The 20,975-nt window shown below is 39.5% G+C and overlaps 2 protein-coding genes across 3 annotated transcripts in view; both read left to right on the top strand.

Annotated features, from left to right (window-relative positions):
- The first annotated feature begins 566 nt into the window (after positions 1-566).
- Positions 567-12,826, top strand: lamp3 (lysosomal associated membrane protein 3). The gene is made up of 7 exons (XM_061976335.2): positions 567-785; positions 7,988-8,092; positions 8,187-8,269; positions 9,781-9,906; positions 12,251-12,323; positions 12,417-12,587; positions 12,649-12,826. The coding sequence occupies exons 1-7, from the start codon at positions 728-730 to the stop codon at positions 12,780-12,782; spliced, it is 750 nt and encodes a 249-aa protein (XP_061832319.2). The 5' UTR covers positions 567-727; the 3' UTR covers positions 12,783-12,826.
- Positions 12,827-15,348: 2,522 nt separating this feature from the next.
- mccc1 (methylcrotonyl-CoA carboxylase subunit) overlaps positions 15,349-20,975 on the top strand; it is a 31,982-nt gene continuing 26,355 nt past the window's right edge. Inside the window, exons 1-2 of one of the 2 annotated variants that reach the window (XM_061976336.2) lie at positions 15,349-15,619; positions 15,859-15,902. In XM_061976336.2, the coding sequence (XP_061832320.2) occupies positions 15,564-15,619; positions 15,859-15,902 (100 nt within the window). In that variant the 5' untranslated portion in view covers positions 15,349-15,563. Of the gene's footprint in view, positions 15,620-15,858; positions 15,903-15,949; positions 15,970-20,975 lie in introns of those variants that run through there. The other variant, XM_061976338.2, reaches the window with a different exon arrangement.

Below are 20,975 nucleotides of genomic sequence, written 5' to 3'. Positions count from 1 at the left end.
AGAGATTGCGTCTTTTCATGAACCGGATCCTTGTCGCTTAGTAGGAGCCATTTTGTGGTCTTTACAGATGTAAACAGGAAATGAAACGTACGGTAATATCCGCGCGCTTTTTCTTCTTCTACGCGGGCGGGTGGTTGCTTACAGTAGAAGAAGAAGCGCTTCCTGTTCTATGGGGGCGGGTGCTTACCTTGGCGGTTGCTTGCGTAGAAGAAGAAGCGCTTCCTGTTCTACCGGGAAAAAAGATGGCGGCTGTTTACCGTAGTTGCGAGATCGAAACTTTATGAAAATGAATCGTAATATTAATCCATATATAAAGCGCACCGGGTTAAAAGCCGCACTGTCAGCTTTTGAGTAAATTTGTGGTTTTTAGGTGCGGCTAATAGTGCGGAAAATACGGTAAAGTAAATGTGTTGGCCCCAAACCAATTATAAGTGATAAACAAGGGTTTACTATAGTTAAAAAAAGTCTCATTATGGCCAGGTTATTCCTGTAAGAAGTATTGTGGGTTTATTCTAACTACATTGCAACTCTTCAGGCCCTGAAAAGGACCGCCAGTTTAAAAAAAAAAAAATGGTTTGAGGTGTGAAAACCCAGCAGGAAGCGGTGGCAGTTGGACCTCATCTGATAGTTCACTTCCTCTGCAAAAGACTTGTCAAAAGAGTCTCACATTGACCGGCAGAATCTGCACTGGAGTTCATTTCCATTGAGATTTGCAAGCGTTGTCATCATGCCAGGAGGTGACAGAGGTGGATGGTCTGTGCTTTTCCTGGCTGCTATAATTCCAGGTATGTTTGCAGTTGTTGCTTTCTGAATACATTCTTTGGTAGTTGTCATCAGCTTGAACTTCCTGTCCCAAAACTGAAACTAACTATGGTATACTCAAATGTTTATCAGCACATACTTAAAAAAAGTATCACCGATGATGGGAGGAGCACATGACTAATTATTTACAGTATGTATTAAAATAATGTTTTTCTTCAGAAAGTTATTGTTTCCCTGAAGTGTGTATGTGCATGTATGTATGTGTGTGTGTGTGTGTGTGTGTTTTCTTGTATTTCTAGCAGTGACGTGCGGTGAGGTTGATGGCTGGTGAGGCACTGACTTCATCACAGTCAGATTTACAAACATATGAACCCTAAAGAGTATCTTATTCACCATTTGATTGGCAGCAGTTAACGGGTTATGTTTAAAAGCTCATACCAGCATTCTTCCCTGCTTGGCACTCAGCATCAAGGCTTGGAATTGGGGGTTAAATCACCAACAATTATTCCCGGGCGCGGTGCCGCTGCTGCCCACTGCTCCCCTCACATCCCAGGGGGTGATTAAGGGGATGGGTCAAATGCAGAGGACAAATTTCACCACACCTAGTGTGTGTGTGACAATCATTGCTACTTTAACTTAACTTTAACTTTACACATACAAACTGTAGCACACAAAAAAGCACATTTAATTAAAAAAAAAAACGTTATTATGGTCTTACCTTTACTTATAAGTGCGGGAACAGTGATGTTCGTGTTGGAGGAGTTGCGAATGAATGAAATATGAAATCCGTGCTGCAGTCTGCAGGTGTACCTAATGTTGTGTCCCTGCAGCGTCATTGGTACTTTAACTTAACTTTAACTTTACACATACAAACTGTAGCACACAAAAAAGCACATTTAATAAAAAAAACGTTATTATGGTCTTACCTTTACTTATAAGTGCGGGAACAGTGGTGTTCGTGTTGGAGGAGTTGCGAATGAATGAAATATGAAATCCGTGCTGCAGTCTGCAGGTGTACCTAATGTTGTGTCCCTGCAGCGTCATTGGTACTTTAACTTAACTTTAACTTTACACATACAAACTGTAGCACACAAAAAAGCACATTTAATAAAAAAAACGTTATTATGGTCTTACCTTTACTTATAAGTGCGGGAACAGTGGTGTTCATGTTGGAGGAGTTGCGAATGAATGAAATATGAAATCCGTGCTGCAGTCTGCAGGTGTACCTAATGTTGTGTCCCTGCAGCGTCATTGGTACTTTAACTTAACTTTAACTTTACACATACAAACTGTAGCACACAAAAAAGCACATTTAATAAAAATAAAAAAAAAACGTTATTATGGTCTTACCTTTACTTATAAGTGCGGGAACAGTGGTGTTCGTGTTGGAGGAGTTGTGAATGAATGAAATATGAAATCCGTGCTGCAGTCTGCAGGTGTACCTAATGTTGTGTCCCTGCAGTCGTTCACGGCTCCTCCGGCGCGAGCAATGTTGTTTTTGCACTTTTTGGCTTCTTGTTAAGTGACTTTTTTTTGGGTGGATTCGGTCTTGCACGTGGAGGGTTTGGGTGTGGGCTTTGGTTGGTGTGGCGTTCCCGTCGGAGCAGTCTGCGGCGGAGGTGCATTAACCGGCACCAGGAGGCGGGGTTACGCGAGCCTCACACAGTGCGTCTTTGCAACAGTTTTATGATTGCTCAGCAATAAGAAAAACATATAACACCCTCACCTGCCTCTAGTGACCGCACGTCACTGACTACCCTTCTTGAGACATCAACAAGGAAAAGTGGCTTCCATATGAGGAGGTGTGAACAAGTGATGACATAAATCATGGTCCCAATACGGAAAACCATTGCATCTAATAGTGCAGTGTTTTTCAACCTTTTTTGAGCCGAGTCACATTTTTTGCGTTGAAAAAATGCGGAGGCACACCGCCAGCAGAAATCATTAAAAAAAAAACGAAACTCAGTTGACAGTAAAAAGTCGTTGTCGCAATTGTTGGGTATGACTTTAAACAATAACCAAGCATGCATCACTATAGCTCTTGTCTCAAAGTAGGTGTACTGTCACCACCTGTCACATCACGCCCTGACTTATTTGGAGTTTTTTGCTGTTTTCCTGTGTGTAGTGTTTTAGTTCTTGTCCTGCGCTCCTATTTTAATGGCTTTTTCTCTTTTTTTGGTATTTTCCTGTGGCAGTTTTATGTCTTCCTTTGAGCGATATTTCCTGCATCTACTTTGTTTTTATGCTTCTTCGTGAGGACATTGTCGATTGCCATCATTGCTCCACAGTAAGTCTTTGCTGTCGTCCAGCATTCTGTTTTTGTTTACTTTGTAGCCAGTTCAGTTTTAGTTTTGTTCTGCGTAGCCTTCCCTAAGCTTCAATGCCTTTTCTTAGGGGCACTCACCTTTTGTTTATTTTTTGTTTAAGCATTAAATACATTTTTACCTGCACACTGCCTCCCGCTGTATCCGACATGTACAAAGCAATTGGCTACCGGCCGCCACCTACTGATATGGAAGAGTATTACACGATTACTCTGCCAAGCTCTAGACAGCACCGACACTCAACAACAACACATCATTTGCAGACTATAATTACTGGTTTGCAAAAAATTTTTTTTTTACCCCAAATAGGTGAAATTAGATAATCTCTCACGGCACACCAGACTGTATCTCACTTGAAAAACACTGTAATAGAGAGCCAAATACTAGAGTCCGTGAACATTGTTCCAAAGTCAGGATTTTTTCTTGATTTAATGTGCATACAAAAGTAAACATTGACAGGTGCAAAGGCAGCAATATATGATAAAACAAGACGGCAGCTAAAGAAGGACTTCCCTGTTCATCCCCGAAAAAACCCGCCAGGTGAACAACTGATTTTACCACTTCTGTTGCTGACGTAAAACAACTCGCGTCCCATTTGTGGTCATAAATACACTACGGTACTAAGACTATAGTGGCCATTAACAGTTAGCTGCTGCAGCTGGGTTGTCCAAAGTGCGGCACAGGGGCCATCTGTGGTCCGTGACTCATTACAAATAACAAAAAATAGAGATCTCATTTGCACCCCTGGTGGTGAAATCTATCAAAATGAGGGTGGTCCTAAAAAGGAGGGATTTTCCTAATTGACTAAGTGTCGGTTTTAAAAGTGCTCCCCCTCTGGTCAACATATGAAATAACAAGTGTGTGTAAGAATTTGAAGTGCTCCCCCTCTGGCCAACATATGTAATAACAAGTGTGTGTGCGAAATTGAAATGCGCCCCCTTTGGCCATAATGAATTAAAAAAAACATAAAATAAATATATATATATATAGCGACATACTGTAATAACTTAAAATATGTAAATAATAAAGATTAAAAACCAATTACACTGAATTTTTAAAATAATTTTTCTTAAACTTTTTTCTTTAAATGTTTTATCACAATATTGCCAATTTTTTTTTTGTTCTTGTAAAATAGTGAAATTTTTTGAGTAAAATTATGACTTTTGTCATAATTTTGCCAAGTAAAAATTCAGATTATTATTATAATATTGGCAAAATTTTAAAGTTTTCTCATAAAATTATGACTTTTGTCATAATTTTGCCAAGTAAAAATTCAGATTATTATTATAATATTGGCAAAATTTTAAAGTTTTCTCCTAAAATTGTGACTTTTGTCGAGTAAAATTATGTCTCTTTTCATAAAATTGCCAAAATGTTAAGCTTTTCTTGTAAAATTGCGACTGTTAGTGAGTAAAATTCTAACTTTTATTGTAATATTGCACAAATGTTCAGTTTTTCTCGTAAAACATTTGACTTGCATTGAGTAAAAGAAAGACCTTTAGATTTTCTTGTGAAATTGTGACCGTTTTCTTGTGAAATTCCAACTCATTTTTCACAACAAGCTTTTTTATATTTGCATAGGATGTATATATTATTAATAATAAATAAAAAATAAATTAATTAGTTAATAATAATTTATGTTGTAAATACAAATCTTTATATATCAAGATAGGTGTTTTTCGGAGGTCTCAATAAGGTAAGAAATACAAGAATGTGTGTGTGTGTGTGTGTGTGTGTGTGTGTGTGTGTTCTTGTATGTCAGCCATTCTTGAGACATCTACAAGGAAAAGTACCGTCCATATGAGGAGGTGTGAACAAGTGATGACATAAATCATGGTGACAATACGGAAAACCATTGCATCTAATAGAGAATGTCTCATAATCATTTCAAATGAGTACTTTTTAATGCAAAATGGTGACATTTGTCATGTAAAATTTTGACTTTTATCGCAATATTGCCAATTGTTTTAGTTGTTCTTGTAAAATAGTGAAATTTTTTGAGTAAAATGATGACTTTTGTCATAATTTTGCCAAGTAAAATTCAGATTATTATAATATTGCCAAAATTTTAAAGTTTTCTTATAAAATTGTGACTTTCGTCGAGTACAATTACGACTCTTTTCATAAAATTGACAAAATTGTTAGCTTTTCTTGGAGAATTGCGACTATTATCGAGTACAATTCCAACTTTTGTCATAACATTGCACAAATGTTCAGTTTTTCTTGTAAAATTCTGGCTTGCGTTGAGTAAAATTATGACTTTTCTTATAATGTAAGTTTTTCTTGTGAAACTGTGACATTTTTCTTGTGAAATTCCAACTAATTTTTCACGAGTGAGGTCGGCATTTTTTGGAGGTCTCCAGAAGGTAAGAAATACAAGAGAGAGTGTGTGTGTGTGTGTGTGTTGTGTAAGAGTGTGTGTTCTTGTATTTCTACCCTTCTTGAGACAACAACAAGGAAAAGTACCTTCCATATGAGGAGGTGTGAACAAGTGATGACATAAATCATGGTAACCATTGCATCTAATAGAGAATGTCTCATTTGCACCCCTGGTGGGGAAGTCTATCCAAAAAAAAGGGAGGGATTTTTCAAATTGACTGTGTGTCGGTTTTAAAAGTGCTCCTCTCTGGTCAACATATGAAATAACAAGTGTGTGTAAGAAATTGAAATGCGCCCCTTTTGGCCAAAAATAATAATACAAATAAAAAAAATGTATCTAGAGACATACCGTACTGTAATGACTTGAAGTAAACAATGAAGATTAAAAACCAATTACGAACAAAATAAATAAATACATGAACTAAAAGCAGTTTTTTTGTCACAATGTGTCGCCTTTTTCTGATAAAACTGGGAACAATTTCTCATTTTCTTTCTGTTTCTGTAATATTGCAATATTTTTTTTTTGTAAAATTATTACTCTCTCATACTAATTCTGACTTTTTAATGCAAAATGGTGACTTTTGTCATGTAAAAATCTGACTTTTATCACAATATTGCCATTTTTTAGCTGTTCTTGTAAAATAGTGACATTTTTTGAGTAAAATTATGACTTGTGTCATAATATTGCCAAAATTTTAAAGTTTTCTCATAAAATTGTGACTTTTGTCGAGTAAAATTACGACTCTTTTCATGAAATTGCCAAAATTGTAAGCTTTTCTTGTTAAATTGCGACTGTTGAGTAAAATTCCAACTTTTCTCATAACATTGCATAAATGTTCAGTTTTTCTTGTAAAATTTTGGCTTGCGTTGAGTAAAATTACGACTTTTCTTATAACGCTGCCAACATTCTAAGTTTTTCTTGTGAAATTGTGACCTGTTTCTTGTGAAATTCCAACTCATTTTTCACAACGAGCGAGGTAGGCATTTTTCGGAGGTCTTCAGAAGTTAAGAAATACAAGAGTGTGTGTGTGTGTGTGTGTGTGTGTGTTGTGTATGAGTGTGTGTTCTTGTATTTCTACCCTTCTTGAGGCATCAACAAGGAAAAGTAGCTTCCATATGAGGAGGTGTGAACAAGTGATGACATAAATCATGGTCCCAATACGGAAAACCATTGCATCTAATAGAGAATGTCTCATTTGCACCCCTGGTGGTGAACTCTATCCAAAAAAAAAAAAGGGAGAGATTTTTCAAATTGACTGTGTGTCGGTTTTAAAAGTGCTCCTCTCTGGTCAACATATGAAATAACAAGTGTGTGTAAGAAATTGAAATGCGCCCCTTTTGGCCAAAAATAATAATACAAATAAATTTTTTTTATCTAGAGACATACTGTAATGACTTGAAGATTAAAACCAATTACGAACAAAATAAATAAATAAATGAACTAAAAGCAGTTTTTTTCTCACAATGTGTCGACTTTTTTCTGATAAAATTGGGAAAAATTTCCCATTTTCTTTCTGTTTCTGTAATATTGCAATATTTTTTTTGTAAAATTATTACTTTCTCATGTTACCTACTCAGTGGCCTAGTGGTTAGAGTGTCCGCCCTGAGATCGGTAGGTTGTGAGTTCAAACCCCGGCCGAGTCATACCAAAGACTATAAAAATGGGACCCATTACCTCCCTGCTTGGCACTCAGCATCAAGGGTTGGTTAAATCACCAAAATGATTCCCGGGCGCGGCCACCGCTGCTGCCCACTGCTCCCCTCACCTCCCAGGGGGTGATCAAGGGTGATGGGTCAAATGCAGAGAATAATCTCGCCACACCTAGTGTGTGTGTGACAATCATTGGTACTTTAACTTTAACTTTAACTTTAAATTATTACTTTTTAATGCAAAATGGGGACTTTTGTCATGTAAAATTCTGACTTTTATCACAATATTGCCATTTTGTTTTAGTTGTTCTTGTAAACTAGTGACATTTTTTGAGTAAAATTATGACATTTTAAAGTTTTCTTATAAAATTGTGACTTTTGTCGAGTAAAATTACGACTCTTTTCATAAAATTGCCAAAATTGTAAGCTTTTCTTGTTAAATTGCGACTGTTGTCGAGTAAAATTCCAACTTTTGTCATAACATTGCACACATGTTCAGTTTTTCTTGTAAAATTTTGTCTTGCGTTGAGTAAAATTACGACTTTTCTTATAATGCTGCCAACATTCTAAGTTTTTCTTGTGAAATTGTGACCTGTTTCTTGTGAAATTCCGACAAATTTTTCACAACGAGCGAGGTAGGCATTTTTCGGAGGTCTCCAGAAGGTAAAAAATACACAAATGTGTGTGTGTGTGTGTGTGTGTGTGTGTGTGTGTGTGTGTGTGTGTGTGTGTGTGTGTGTGTGAATGAGCTGTTTGCACTGTCCCTAACACACTTCTCATTTTAAAATATTTCATGTGCAAGGTCTCATGTTAACATTACTTTACTTGATGCATTAATGATTGTTGATTTGTTTGATTTCTTCCATATGTAGGTATGCACCTACGAGGAAGCGAAGAATCCGTGTTTGCAGTTCCAAACTTGGAGGACGGATCAGACAGACCAGTCCTCCAGCCCTCTCAGGTCCTCCCTCAGATAGGTACACACAGGCACAAAGTTACAATATAAGCATTGCAGTATTCATATTTAGGACAAATCACTTTTTATGCTCAAGTTTTTGTTGTTGTGTGCAGGAACATACACACTGGCTAAACCTGGGGGGGAACTCTGCGTGAAAGCCACCCTTGGAGCGCAGTACATCGTCACCTTAAAGAAGGTGACACACTGTGAATGTAACCTGATTGTGTTTGTGTCAATCTTCTAGGGGTCTTTCAACACTGTCCGACGAAGAGGTTCTTTTTCCAAGATGTTAGTCAACGATTGATGCCCAAGCATTCACACATGCACTATATTGCCAAAAGTATTTGGCCACCCCATCCAAATGATGAGAATCAGGTGTCCTAATCACTTGGCCCGGTGTATCAAATCAAGCACTTAGGCATGGAGACTGTTTCTACAAACATTTGTGAAAGAATGGGCCGCTCTCAGTGATTTCCAGCGTGGAACTGTCATAGGATGCCACCTGTGCAACAAATCCAGTCGTGAAATTTCCTCGCTCCTAAATATTCCAAAGTCAACTGTCGGCTTTATTATAAGAAAATAGAAGAGTTTAGGAACAACAGCAACTCAGCCACCGAGTGGTAGGCCACGTAAACTGACAGAGAGGTCAGCATAGTGCAAAGACTTTCTGCACAGTCAGTTGCTACAGAGCTCCAAACGTCATGCGACCTTCCAATTAGCCCACGTACAGTACGCAGAGAGCTTCATGCAATGGGTTTCCATGGCCGAGCAGCTGTATCTAAGCCACACATCACCAAGTCCAATGCAAAGCATCAGATGCAGTGGTGTAAAGCACGTCGCCACTGGACTCTAGAGCAGTGGAGACGCCTTCTCTGGACTGATGAATCACACTTCTGGCAATCTGATGGACCAGTCTAGGTTTGGAGGTTGCCAGGAGAACACTACATTTTGGACTGCATTGTGCCGAGTGGGAAATTTGGTGGAGGAGGAATTATGGTGTGGGGTTGTTTTTCAGGAATTGGGCTTGGCCCCTTAGTTCCAGTGAAAGGAACTTTGAATGCTCCAGGGTACAATTCCATGCTCCCAACCTTGTGGGAACAGTTTGGAGCGGGCCCCTTCCTCTTCCAACACGACTGTGCACCAGTGCACAAAGCAAGGTCCATAAAGACATGGATGACAGAGTCTGGTGTGGATGAACTTGACTGGCCTGCACAGAGTCCTGACCTGAACCTGATAGAACACCTTTGGGATGAATTAGAGCGGAGACTGAGAGCCAGGCCTTCTCCACCAACCAAATAAGTGTTTGATGAGCATTCCTCAACTTTATCAGTATTTATTGCCACCTTTCCCAACTTCTTTGTCACGTGTTGCTGGCATCAAATTCTAAAGTTAATGATTATTTGCAAAAAAAAAAATAAAGTTTATGAGTTTGAACATCAAATATGTTGTCTTTGTAGCATATTCAACTGAATATGGGTTGAAAAGGATTTGCAAATCATTGTATTCCGTTTATATTTACATCTAACACAATTTCCCAACTCATATGGAAACGGGGTTTGTATTAGTTCACTTTTTGCACTTCATCATGTTAATAGTGCTTGTGTGATTGGTGTACTCCACCCGAAGACACCGTCGGACGGATGAATGGATCTCAAATGATTTGTTTGTAGATCCTAATAGATCTCATTCTCTTTTGTGTGTATTCAGAAGAGATGGTACTACAACTTGGACCCTTCCGAGGTCCTGTCCAGTGGTTACTGTCACAAGGAAACTGCCGTCCTCTCTCTCACACTACGCAATGATGCCGCCAGCCTGCAGTTTCACTTCAAAAAGGTTAGACATCAAACATACCAAGTGGCCGAGTGGTTAGAGCAGACCTGGGCAAATTAAGGCCCGGGGGCCACATGCGGCCCGTTAAGCTTTTCAATCTGGCCCGCCAGACATACCCAAATAATTTGTTTTAGATCTTTAAGATGGGAACTGTAGCTGCCATTATGATGTGTTTCTAATGACCGTAAGTCTTGAACTATACAAAGTATTTTAATGGTAGGAATCTGCGCTTTTGCATGATATTTTAGTGACTAGTGTTCCAATAGTGTACCAATATTATTTCGATACTTTTCGGTACTTTTCTAAATAAAGGGGACCAGAAAAATTGCATTATTGGCTTTATTTTTACAAAAAAATCTTAGGGTGTGGCGGACCGGTACTTTTCAGAGGCGGTATGGTACCAAATATGCATACTTGCCAACCCTCCCGAAATTCAGTGCTTCTCCCGAAAACCTCCCGGGACAAATTTTCTAACGAAAATCTCCCGAAATTCAGGCGGACCTGAGTGACGTGTCGACAGCCTGTTTTCACGTCCGCTTTCCCACAATATAAACAGCGTGCCTGCCCAATGACGTTATAACTGTAGAATGATCGAGGGCGAGTTCTTGGTTTCTTATGTGGGTTTATTGTTAGGCAGTTTCATTAACGTCCTCCCAGCGCGGCAACAACACACAACAACAGCAGTCACGTTTTCGTCTACCGTAAAGCAGTTCGTCTGCCGTAAACAGCATTGTTGTGACACTCTTAAACAGGGCAATGCTGCCATCTACTGTACATGCATATGTGACATTAACATCTACGGCTTTTAGAGAGTGCAGTGCACAACTGCGCACACAACAAGGAGACGAAGCAGAATGCATCATCAGAGAGGGTGTTCAGCATGGTTGGAAAAATAGTGACAGAGAATAGAACAAGGATGGACAATTCAACCCTTAACTCAACAATGAGTAGATGAGTGTTGTGTGTGTGTATATGTGTAAATAAATGAACACTGAAATTCAAATATTTCTCTTATATATATATATATATATATATACAGCTAGAATTCTCTGAAAGTCAAGTATTTCTTATGTATATATACAGGTAAAAGCCAGTAAATTAGAATATTTTGAAAAACTTGATTTATTTCAGTAATTGCATTCAAAAGGTGTAACTTGTACATTATATTTATTCATTGCACACAGACTGATGCATTCAAATGTTTATTTCATTTAATTTTGATGATTTGAAGTGGCAACAAATGAAAATCCAAAATTCCGTATGTCACAAAATTAGAATATTACTTAAGGCTAATACAAAAAAGGGATTTTTAGAAATGTTGGCCAACTGAAAAGTATGAAAATGAAAAATATGAGCATGTACAATACTCAATACTTGGTTGGAGCTCCTTTTGCCTCAATTACTGCGTTAATGCGGCGTGGCATGGAGTCGATGAGTTTCTGGCACTGCTCAGGTGTTATGAGAGCCCAGGTTGCTCTGATAGTGGCCTTCAACTCTTCTGCGTTTTTGGGTCTGGCATTCTGCATCTTCCTTTTCACAATACCCCACAGATTTTCTATGGGGCTAAGGTCAGGGGAGTTGGCGGGCCAATTTAGAACAGAAATACCATGGTCCGTAAACCAGGCACGGGTAGATTTTGTGCTGTGTGCAGGCGCCGAGTCCTGTTGGAACTTGAAATCTCCATCTCCATAGAGCAGGTCAGCAGCAGGAAGCATGAAGTGCTCTAAAACTTGCTGGTAGACGGCTGCGTTGACCCTGGATCTCAGGAAACAGAGTGGACCGACACCAGCTGGACTGCTGCTGAGTGGTCCAAAGTCATGTTTTCTGACGAAAGCAAATTTTGCATTTCCTTTGGAAATCGAGGTCCCAGAGTCTGGAGGAAGACAGGAGAGGCACAGGATCCACGTTGCCTCAAGTCTAGTGTAAAGTTTCCACCATCAGTGATGGTTTGGGGTGCCATGTCATCTGCTGGTGTCGGTCCACTCTGTTTCCTGAGATCCAGGGTCAACGCAGCCGTCTACCAGCAAGTTTTAGAGCATTTCAGCAACCCCGAGAGGGACAAGCGGTAGAAAATGGATGGATGGATTGATGCCATGAAGGCATGGTTTGAGTTTTCTAATTTTATGCAAATTCCCAAAACACGACAGCAGGTCCCAAATGTCAGTGCAAGGATGTGTTTACATTGCTCCAAGTTTCTCTGTGCAACAGGAGCACTCTAGTCATTTTAGGAATTTGCTGCAAAAATGTTTGTCTTCCAAGTTTTGAACTGAACTCGGGGGAGCCGGTATCGTGTCATTCTTGGGACGGCTTGTTGAATAACCCTTGTTCTGTGCTCTTATTTTCCCAGGAGAAAAATATTTTCTACGTCACCAAGCTGACTGCGTCTGTGTCTCCTCGGCCTCTCTGCTTAGGATGTACTAGTAAGACCACACACAAAAAAAACCCACGAATCATAACTTCAGTCTCTGAGACTGTTGGCGGACGTTGCAATTTGTCACCGTGACCTCCTCCAGATAAGACTTATTCTGGATTGGTGGAACATGACAGGCTGTTTGCTGCATCCTTTGGTCAAAGCTTCGGGTGCAAATCAGCAAATGTGCTCCACACTTCTTCAGAAATGAGCCTCAGGCTGGTGCCTCTGCAAGTGCAAGCCTTCAGCGTACCTGGCGGACGTTATGGAGAAGGTGAATGACTTTGCTGTTTTGCCACATTGCCACATACAATTTCAATCCATTGTTTTTGCAGATGTGGAGTGTTTGGCAGATTTGAACAAAAGGGTCCTTCCCATTGTCCTTGGGGCCGTTGTGATTGGACTCTTGCTGATCTCTGCTCTGACCTTCTTATTGGTTAGAGACAGACATGGCTATGACAGCCTCTGAAGGAGGTCATGTCAGTTACATGCATTTTACCATTAGTACTCAGGTTGAAGGATAAGCTGTTGTTTGATGTATTTCAAATCATTTAAAATAAAAAAAGTTATTCTTCTTTTCGTGTCTTTGAAGCATGTGGTTACATGACAGTTTCCCATTTCTTTACACGGTCTTTTGCATTGTCGTTGAACTCTGCGACATCTTTGTATCTAAACTTTTGACCACGACTAAATAAAAATGTATATATATATATATATATATATATATATATATATATATATATATATATATATATATATATATACATATGTATATATGTGTGTGTGTGTATGTACAGTACAGGCCAAAAGTTTGGACACACATTCTCATTTCAATGCATTTTCCTTATTTTCATGACTATTTACATTGTAGATTGTCACTGAAGGCATCAAAACTATGACACCTGTGAAGTGAAAACCCTTTCAGGTGACTACCTCTTGAAGCTCATCAAGAGAATGCCTAGAGTGTGCAAAGCAGTAATCAGCGCAAAGGGTGGCTATTTTGAAGAAACTAGAATATAAAACAGCACGGGGTTAGTGCATCTGCCTCACAATACGAAGGTCCTGAGTAGTTCTGGGTTCAATCCCGGGCTCGGGATCTTTCTGTGTGGAGTTTGCATGTTCTCCCCGTGACTGCGTGGGTTCCCTCCGGGTACTCCGGCTTCCTCCCACCTCCAAAGACATGCACCTGGGGATAGGTTGATTGGCAACACTAAATTGGCCCTAGTGTGTGAATGTGAGTGTGAATGTTGTCTGTCTATCTGTGTTGGCCCTGCGATGAGGTGGCGACTTGTCCAGGGTGTACACCGCCTTCCGCCCGATTGTAGCTGAGATAGGCTCCAGCGCCCCCCGCGATCCCAAAGGGAATAAGCGGTAGGAAATGGATGGATGGATATATATATATATATATATATATATATATATATGAATATGTCAAGACTTGGACTTTGGCGTGGTTTGTTTTCCCATGGTGCAAATGATTTGGACCGGACATGGCGTGAAGTTAAATACATGATTTAATAATAGTTTATAAGTAGTAAAAACAAAAGGCGCGCACAAAGCGGGGAACAAACTTGGCTAATAAAACAAAACTCGCACAAAGGCAGAACTATGGAAAAAAAGGAACAAACAAAAGGCGCTCACAGCGGAGGTACAAAAAAACAGTGGCTTGAATAAACAAAAAACTTACGTGGCAAGAAAAGAGCAGCATGAACTATGACCTGGACAGAGTAAGCAGCGTGTCAAGAGTGCAGAGCATGAATGTGATGTCGCCAGGCCGACCAACAGAAAATGAAAAGCTTAAATACTGGTGACATGATTAGTGAAAACAGGTGCGTGACTCAAAATGTGAAAACGTGAGACAGGTGCGTGACATGAGGATGTGAACCAGGTGAAACTAATGGTTGCTATGGTGACAAAGTAAGGGAGTGAAGACAAGAACTAAAAAGTGTCCAAAAACCAAGCAAAACATAACTAAACAAAACATGATCACAGACATGACAGTATATATATATATATATATATATGTATGTATATATATGTATATATATATTTATATATATGTATGTTTATATATATATATATTTCTTTATTTCTTTATTTATTTCACGGAAATGCATTTTTACACAATATGATTGCGACCCCCGAAAGGGACAAGCGGTAGAAAATGGAAGCATGATTTGCCTGAGTGGCGAGGAGATCACGAGAGTAACAAGAAGTAGAACATATACAGATTTAAAAATACATACATGTATATATATATGTATATATACATATATATATATATGTACATATATATATATATGTATATATATATATGTATGTATACATATACATATATATATATATATATATATATATATATATATGTGTGTATATATATATATATATGTGTATATATATATATATGTATATATAAATATATGTATATATATATATATATATATATATATATATGTGTGTATATATATATATATATATGTATATATAAATATATAAATATATATATATATATATATGTATATATATATATATATATATATATATATATATATATATATATATATGTATATATAAATATATGTATATATATATATATATATATATATATATATATGTATATATAAATATATGTATATATATATATATATATATATATATATATGTGTGTATATATATATATATATATATATATATATATATATATATATATATATATGTATGTATATATATATTTTACTTGGGACTTCCCGCGGGCTGTAGTTTGGGGACCTCTGGTGATTTACAGTATTTCAATGAGATGGCGACTCGTCCAGGGTGTGGCCCGCCTTCCGCCTGAATGCAGCTGAGATCGGCTCCATCACCCCACCGCGACCCCGAGAGGAACAAGCGGTAGCAAAATGTATGGACGGACGGTGTACAAATAGTTTGAAATGCTTCCACCTGCTGGTCGTGTTTTGTTATTGCAACGTCATCCCGCCTCTGACGTCACATTTCCCTATTGGTCATCGTCACTACGGAAGCCTGTATAAGTAATAATTGCATAAATAATTCTTCCAGCGAATAGTTATTGTTTTTAAGTGTGAAATTGTTATTTTGGTTCGCACAAACTTTTTTGTGTCTGTTTAGCTATTGCACGCCTGTAAAACCGTAGCCGCGTTTTACGTCAATGTTTGGAAAATTATTATTTTGGTTTCCCTGCCAGGAGTAGGTCAGTCAGTCTGCTAGCAGCTAGCCGCACAAGCTAGCAGTGATGGCTGCTGTCATTCTAAGTTCCCCAACTGTGCAAAGTCTAAGGATATTCACACAGTGAGTACAATAATAACTTATGTCATAAGATATTATCAAATAATGCTACTGGACGTGTAAGGGGTTTGCGTTGGTGTGTAGCCGAACAAGGTTAAATGGGGTTGCTACTATGCTAAGTATGCTAATGGTTACAGTTTGTGTTTATTCTTGCTGTCAATGACCATATAAGTAGTTTCCTACTACATTCTTTCATTCACTGACTTGTAAAATGTGTTTTTTTTCTGAATATCTCCTTCCAGAAATCAATTATGGACCAAAAGAGGAGTGAGACTTGTTTCAGGAGGTGAGAGCAGACATAAACATAAACATGCAGCTGAGATAGGCTCCAGCGACCCCAAAAGGGACAAGCGGTATGAAATGGATGGATGGATGGATGTGGAGGTAGATTCTGCAGTATTGTTGTGTTAATGTACTTCCATCCATCCATCCGTGTAATATCATTGATTGATTGATTGAGACTTTTATTAGTAGATTGCACAGTACAGTACATATTCCCTACAATTGACCACTAAATGGTAACACCCCAATAAGTTTTTCTACTTGTTTAAGTCGGGGTCCACGTTAATCAATTCATGGTATGAATTGATGAATTCCATCCATCCATCTTCTTCCGCTTATCCGAGGTCGGGTCGCGGGGGCAGCAGCCTAAGCAGGGAAGCCCAGACTTCCCTCTCCCCAGCCACTTCGTCCAGCTCTTCCTGTGGGACCCCGAGGCGTTCCCAGGCCAGCCGGGAGACATAGTCTTCCCAACGTGTCCTGGGTCTTCCCCGCGGCCTCCTACCGGTCGGACGTGCCCTAAACACCTCCCTAGGGAGGCGTTCGGGTGGCATCCTGACCAGATGCCCGAACCACCTCATCTGGCTCCTCTCGATGTGGAGGAGCAGCGGCTTTACTTTGATCTCCCCCCGGATGACAGAGCTTCTCACCCTATTTCTAAGGGAGAGCCCCGCCACCCGGCGGAGGAAACTCATTTGGGCCGCTTGTACCCGTGATCTTGTCCTTTCGGTCATAACCCAAAGCTCATGACCATAGGTGAGGATGGGAACGTAGATCGACCGGTAAATTGAGAGCTTTGCCTTCCGGCTCAGCTCCTTCTTCACCACAACGGATCGATACAGCGTCCGCATTACTGAAGACGCCGCACCGATCCGCCTGAATTGATGAATTGATTCATGAATTGATTAACGTGAACCCCGACTTAAACAAGTTGAAAAACTTATTGGGGTGTTACCATTTAGTGGTCAATTGTAGGGAATATGTACTGTACTGTGCAATCTACTAATACAAGTCTCAATCAATCAAGTCTATGAAGGTCTTGGAGCTTATTACTCATTATTGTGACTTAAACATGCCTTTACTGAAAACAACACTAAAAAATAAATGGAAATTCTCCCATGAGAATGCAGTCGTGGTCAAAAGTGTACATACACTTGTAAAGAACATCATGTCATGGCTGTCTTGAGTTTCCAATCATTTCTACAACTCTTATTTTTTTTTGTGATAGAGTGATTGGAGCACATACTTGTTGGTCACAAAAAAACATACCGTATTTTCCGCACCATAAGGCGCCCTGGGTTATAAGCCGCGCCTTCAATGAACGGCATATTTCAAAACTTTGTCCACCTATAAGCCGCCCCGTGTTGTAAGCCGCATCTAACTGCGCTAAAGGAATGTCAAAAAAACAGTCAAATAGGTCAGTCAAACTTTAATAATATATTAAAACCAGCGTGATGTGGGCGCGCATAGAATCGTATATCAACATGGACGAAGCTGCGTGAAAAAAGCCACCCGGCCTCTTCGCGTAAACTTAAACTTACCTTAACCACTCGCTCATCTTTTCTTCATCCATCCCTTCGAGTTAGCTTTTATGATGACGCCGGCTGGAAAGGTCTCTTTTGGCAAGGTCTTCCTTTTGAATATCACCATGGGTGGAAGTTTCTGGCCATTAGCATGGCAAGCTAGAACCACAGTGAAGGATGACTTCTCATTCCCTGTGGTGCGAATATTCACCGTACGTGCTCCCGTTGTATCCACAGTGCGGTTCACAGGAATATCAGTTGCTGTGAAATAGTAATCCGTGTGCGGATGGAGAGATTGCGTCTTTTCATGAACCGGATACCTGTCGTTTAGTAGGAGCCATTTTGTGGTCTTTACAGATGTAAACACACAAAGGAAATGAAATGTACGGTAATATCCGCGCGCTTTTCCTTCTTCTACGCGGGCGGGTGGTTGCTTACAGTAGAAGAAGAAGCGCTTCCTGTTCTATGGGGGCGGGTGCTTACCTTGGCGGTTGCTTGCGTAGAAGAAGAAGCGCTTCCTGTTCTACCGGGAAAAAAGATGGCGGCTGTTTACCGTAGTTACGAGACCGAAACTTTATGAAAATGAATCTTAATATTTATCCATATATAAAGCGCACCGGGTTATAAGGCGCACTGTCAGCTTTTGAGAAAATTTGTGGTTTTTAGGTGCGCCTTATAGTGCGGAAAATACGGTACATGAAGTTTGCTTCTTTTATGAATTTATTATGGGTCTACTGAAAATGTGAGCACAAGTCAAAAGTATACATACAGCAATGTTAATATTTGCTTACATGTCCCTTGGCAAGTTTACCTGCAATAAGGCGCTTTTGGTCGCCATCCACAAGCTTCTGCTTGAATTGTTGACCACTCCTCTTGACAAAATTGGTGCAGTTCAGCTAAATGTGTTGGTTTTCCGACATGGACTTGTTTTTTCAGCATTGTCCACACATTTCAGTCAGGACTTTGGGAAGGCCATTCTAAAACCTTAATTCTAGCCTGATTTAGCCATTCCTTTACCACTTTTGACGTGTGTTTGGGGTCATTGTCCTGTTGGAACACCCAACTGCGCCCAAGACCCAACCTCCGGGCTGATGATTTTAGCTTGTCCTGAAGAATTTGGAGGTAATCCTCCTTTTTCATTGTCCCATTCACTCTCTGTAAAGCACCAGTTCCATTGACCACATAACTTTCCTCCAGAAGGTCTTATCTTTGTCCATGTAATGTCAGATGAAACAAAAATTGAGCTGTTTAGCCACAATACCCAGCAATATGTTTGGAGGAGAAAAGGTGAGGCCTTTAATCCTAGGAACACAATTCCTACAGTCAAGCATGGTGGTGGTAGTATTATGCTCTGGGCCTGTTTTGCTGCCAATGGAACTGGTGCTTTACAGAGAGTAAATGGGACAATGAAAAAGGAGGATTACCTCCAAATTTTTCAGGACAACCTAAAATCATCAGCCCGGAGGTTGGGTCTTGGGCACAGTTGGGTGTTCCAACAGGACAATGACCCCAAACACATGTCAAAAGTGGTAAAAGAATGGCTAAATCAGGCTAGAATGAATGTTTTAGAATGGCCTTCCCAAAGTCCTGACTTAAACGTGTGGACAATGCTGAAGAAACAAGTCCATGTCAGAAAACCAACAAATTTAGCTGAACTGCACCAATTTTGTCAAGAGGAGTGGTCAAAAATTCAAGCAGAAGCTTGTGGATGGCTACCAAAAGCGCCTTATTGCAGGTAAACTTGCCAAGGGACATGTACGGTAAGTAAATATTAACATTGTTGTATGTATACTTTTGACCCAGCACATTTGCTCACATTTTCAGTAGACCCATAATAAATTCATAAAAGAAGCAAACTTCATGAATGTTTTTTGTGACCAACAAGTATGTGCTCCAATCACTCTATCGCAAAAAAAATAAGAGTTGTAGAAATTATTGGAAACTCAAGACAGCCATGACATGATGTTCTTTACAAGTGTATGTACACTTTTGACTAGGGATGTCCCGATCCGATATTTAGATCGGATCGGCCGCCGATATTTGCCAAAAAATGCGTATCGGCAAGGCATGGGAAAATGCCGATCCAGATCCAGTTTAAAAAAAAACTCCGGTCCGTGTTTTCCAACGCACCGATTTAAATAATACATTCCACTTTTCTGCTGCTCCCTAATTTCCGTTCCGCATTTTCCAGCACACCTTCAACACATCCACAGGTCTGTGGATTCTCATGCAGTTGCTTTTAGCTGCTGGCATTCCACGACAGGCTCTTCTCATTCTTTCTGGTGTCTCCCTCTCACAGACAGCAAGCGCACCTTCTTACACACGTCACATACTGTCACGTCATACGTCATATACGTATACGCCCGCCCCGAGCAGAGAGGTAGCAGCATGGCTAGCGTTAGCTGTGATGCTAGCGCAGCCGTGTGACCAACGTTCCCTCTAAGGTGCGCGCCTGCGCAATTGCGCACTGTTTAAGCGTCCTCTGCGCATAGCAATTATATGCCACGCACAAAATCAAATAAAAAAATAAGCGCATAACAATTTTCGACACACGGACACGACAGAGAAAACAGTTTTCGTCATCATTGTTCAAATATTGTAACGTCTGACGAGACGCTTATCTCCATTCGGTGCCACACGCCCACACCATCAAAATGCCGAGGCAAACATTTCCACATCAACACCGTATGAAAAAAATAGTGATTTTTTTTAGTTGTCATTTCCCTCTCTGCATGAAAGTTTAAAAGTCGCATATATTAATGCAGTATGAAGAAGAATGTTTTAATGTAGACATGCAAGCCTTGAAAGAAAATTTTGAAAATTAAGACTACATTTCCTGCAAATGGGTGCATTTCTACCCTATATTTTACCTTTAGATTTATTCTCATATCAAACTCTTTTGGCTGTCTTTTTGACACTTACATCCGGCGCCCCCCTCCACACCCTGGATTATAAATAATGTAAATAATTCAATGTGATTATCTTGTGTGATGACTGTATTATGATGATAGTATATATCTGATAGTATATGTCTGTATCATGAATCAATTAAGTGGACTCCGACTTAAACAAGTTGAAAAACTTATTCGGGTGTTACAATTTAGTGGTCAATTGTACGGAATATGTACTTCACTGTGGAACCTACTAATACAAGTCTCAATCAATCAATCAAAACACATAGAATCATCATACTGCTGTGATTATATGCATCAAGTGTTCATTCAAGGCTAAGGCAAAATATCGAGATATATATCGTGTATCGCAATATGGCCTTAAAATATCGCAATATTAAACAAAGGCCATATCGCCCAGCCCTAGTTTCAATGATGCCATTTCTGTTTGTCATGTATAATTTTGTCTATTTTGTGTTTATCCTTGAATAAACAGGTCAGTTTCTTGTTACCAACCATTGTGTATTATTCAAACTCCCCTATTTCAGCTGGCTAGTTGTTATCAAGAGTACTAAAACCCTTTTCAACATGATTCTGACAACTAAGTAGGCTAAATAACTTTAAACTTTAATACATGCTCGGATAGGCCAGTATCGGTCAGTATCG

This window comes from Nerophis lumbriciformis, linkage group LG14 (assembly GCF_033978685.3).
Source record: "Nerophis lumbriciformis linkage group LG14, RoL_Nlum_v2.1, whole genome shotgun sequence".
Lineage (NCBI taxonomy): Eukaryota > Metazoa > Chordata > Actinopteri > Syngnathiformes > Syngnathidae > Nerophis > Nerophis lumbriciformis.
Note: the sequence above shows the minus strand (reverse complement) of the source record. Positions and strands in the feature narration are given on the sequence as shown.

What these genes read in the sequence shown, in the direction of transcription:
- lamp3 (XM_061976335.2), top strand. Translation starts at nt 728, where the DNA reads ATGCCAGGAGGTGACAGAGGTGGATGGTCTGTGCTTTTCCTGGCTGCT. An exon ending in TGCAGTTTCACTTCAAAAAG is followed by an intron (nt 9,907 to 12,250) that starts GTTAGACATCAA and finishes TTATTTTCCCAG; the next exon opens with GAGAAAAATATTTTCTACGT. An exon ending in TGGCGGACGTTATGGAGAAG is followed by an intron (nt 12,588 to 12,648) that starts GTGAATGACTTT and finishes TTGTTTTTGCAG; the next exon opens with ATGTGGAGTGTTTGGCAGAT.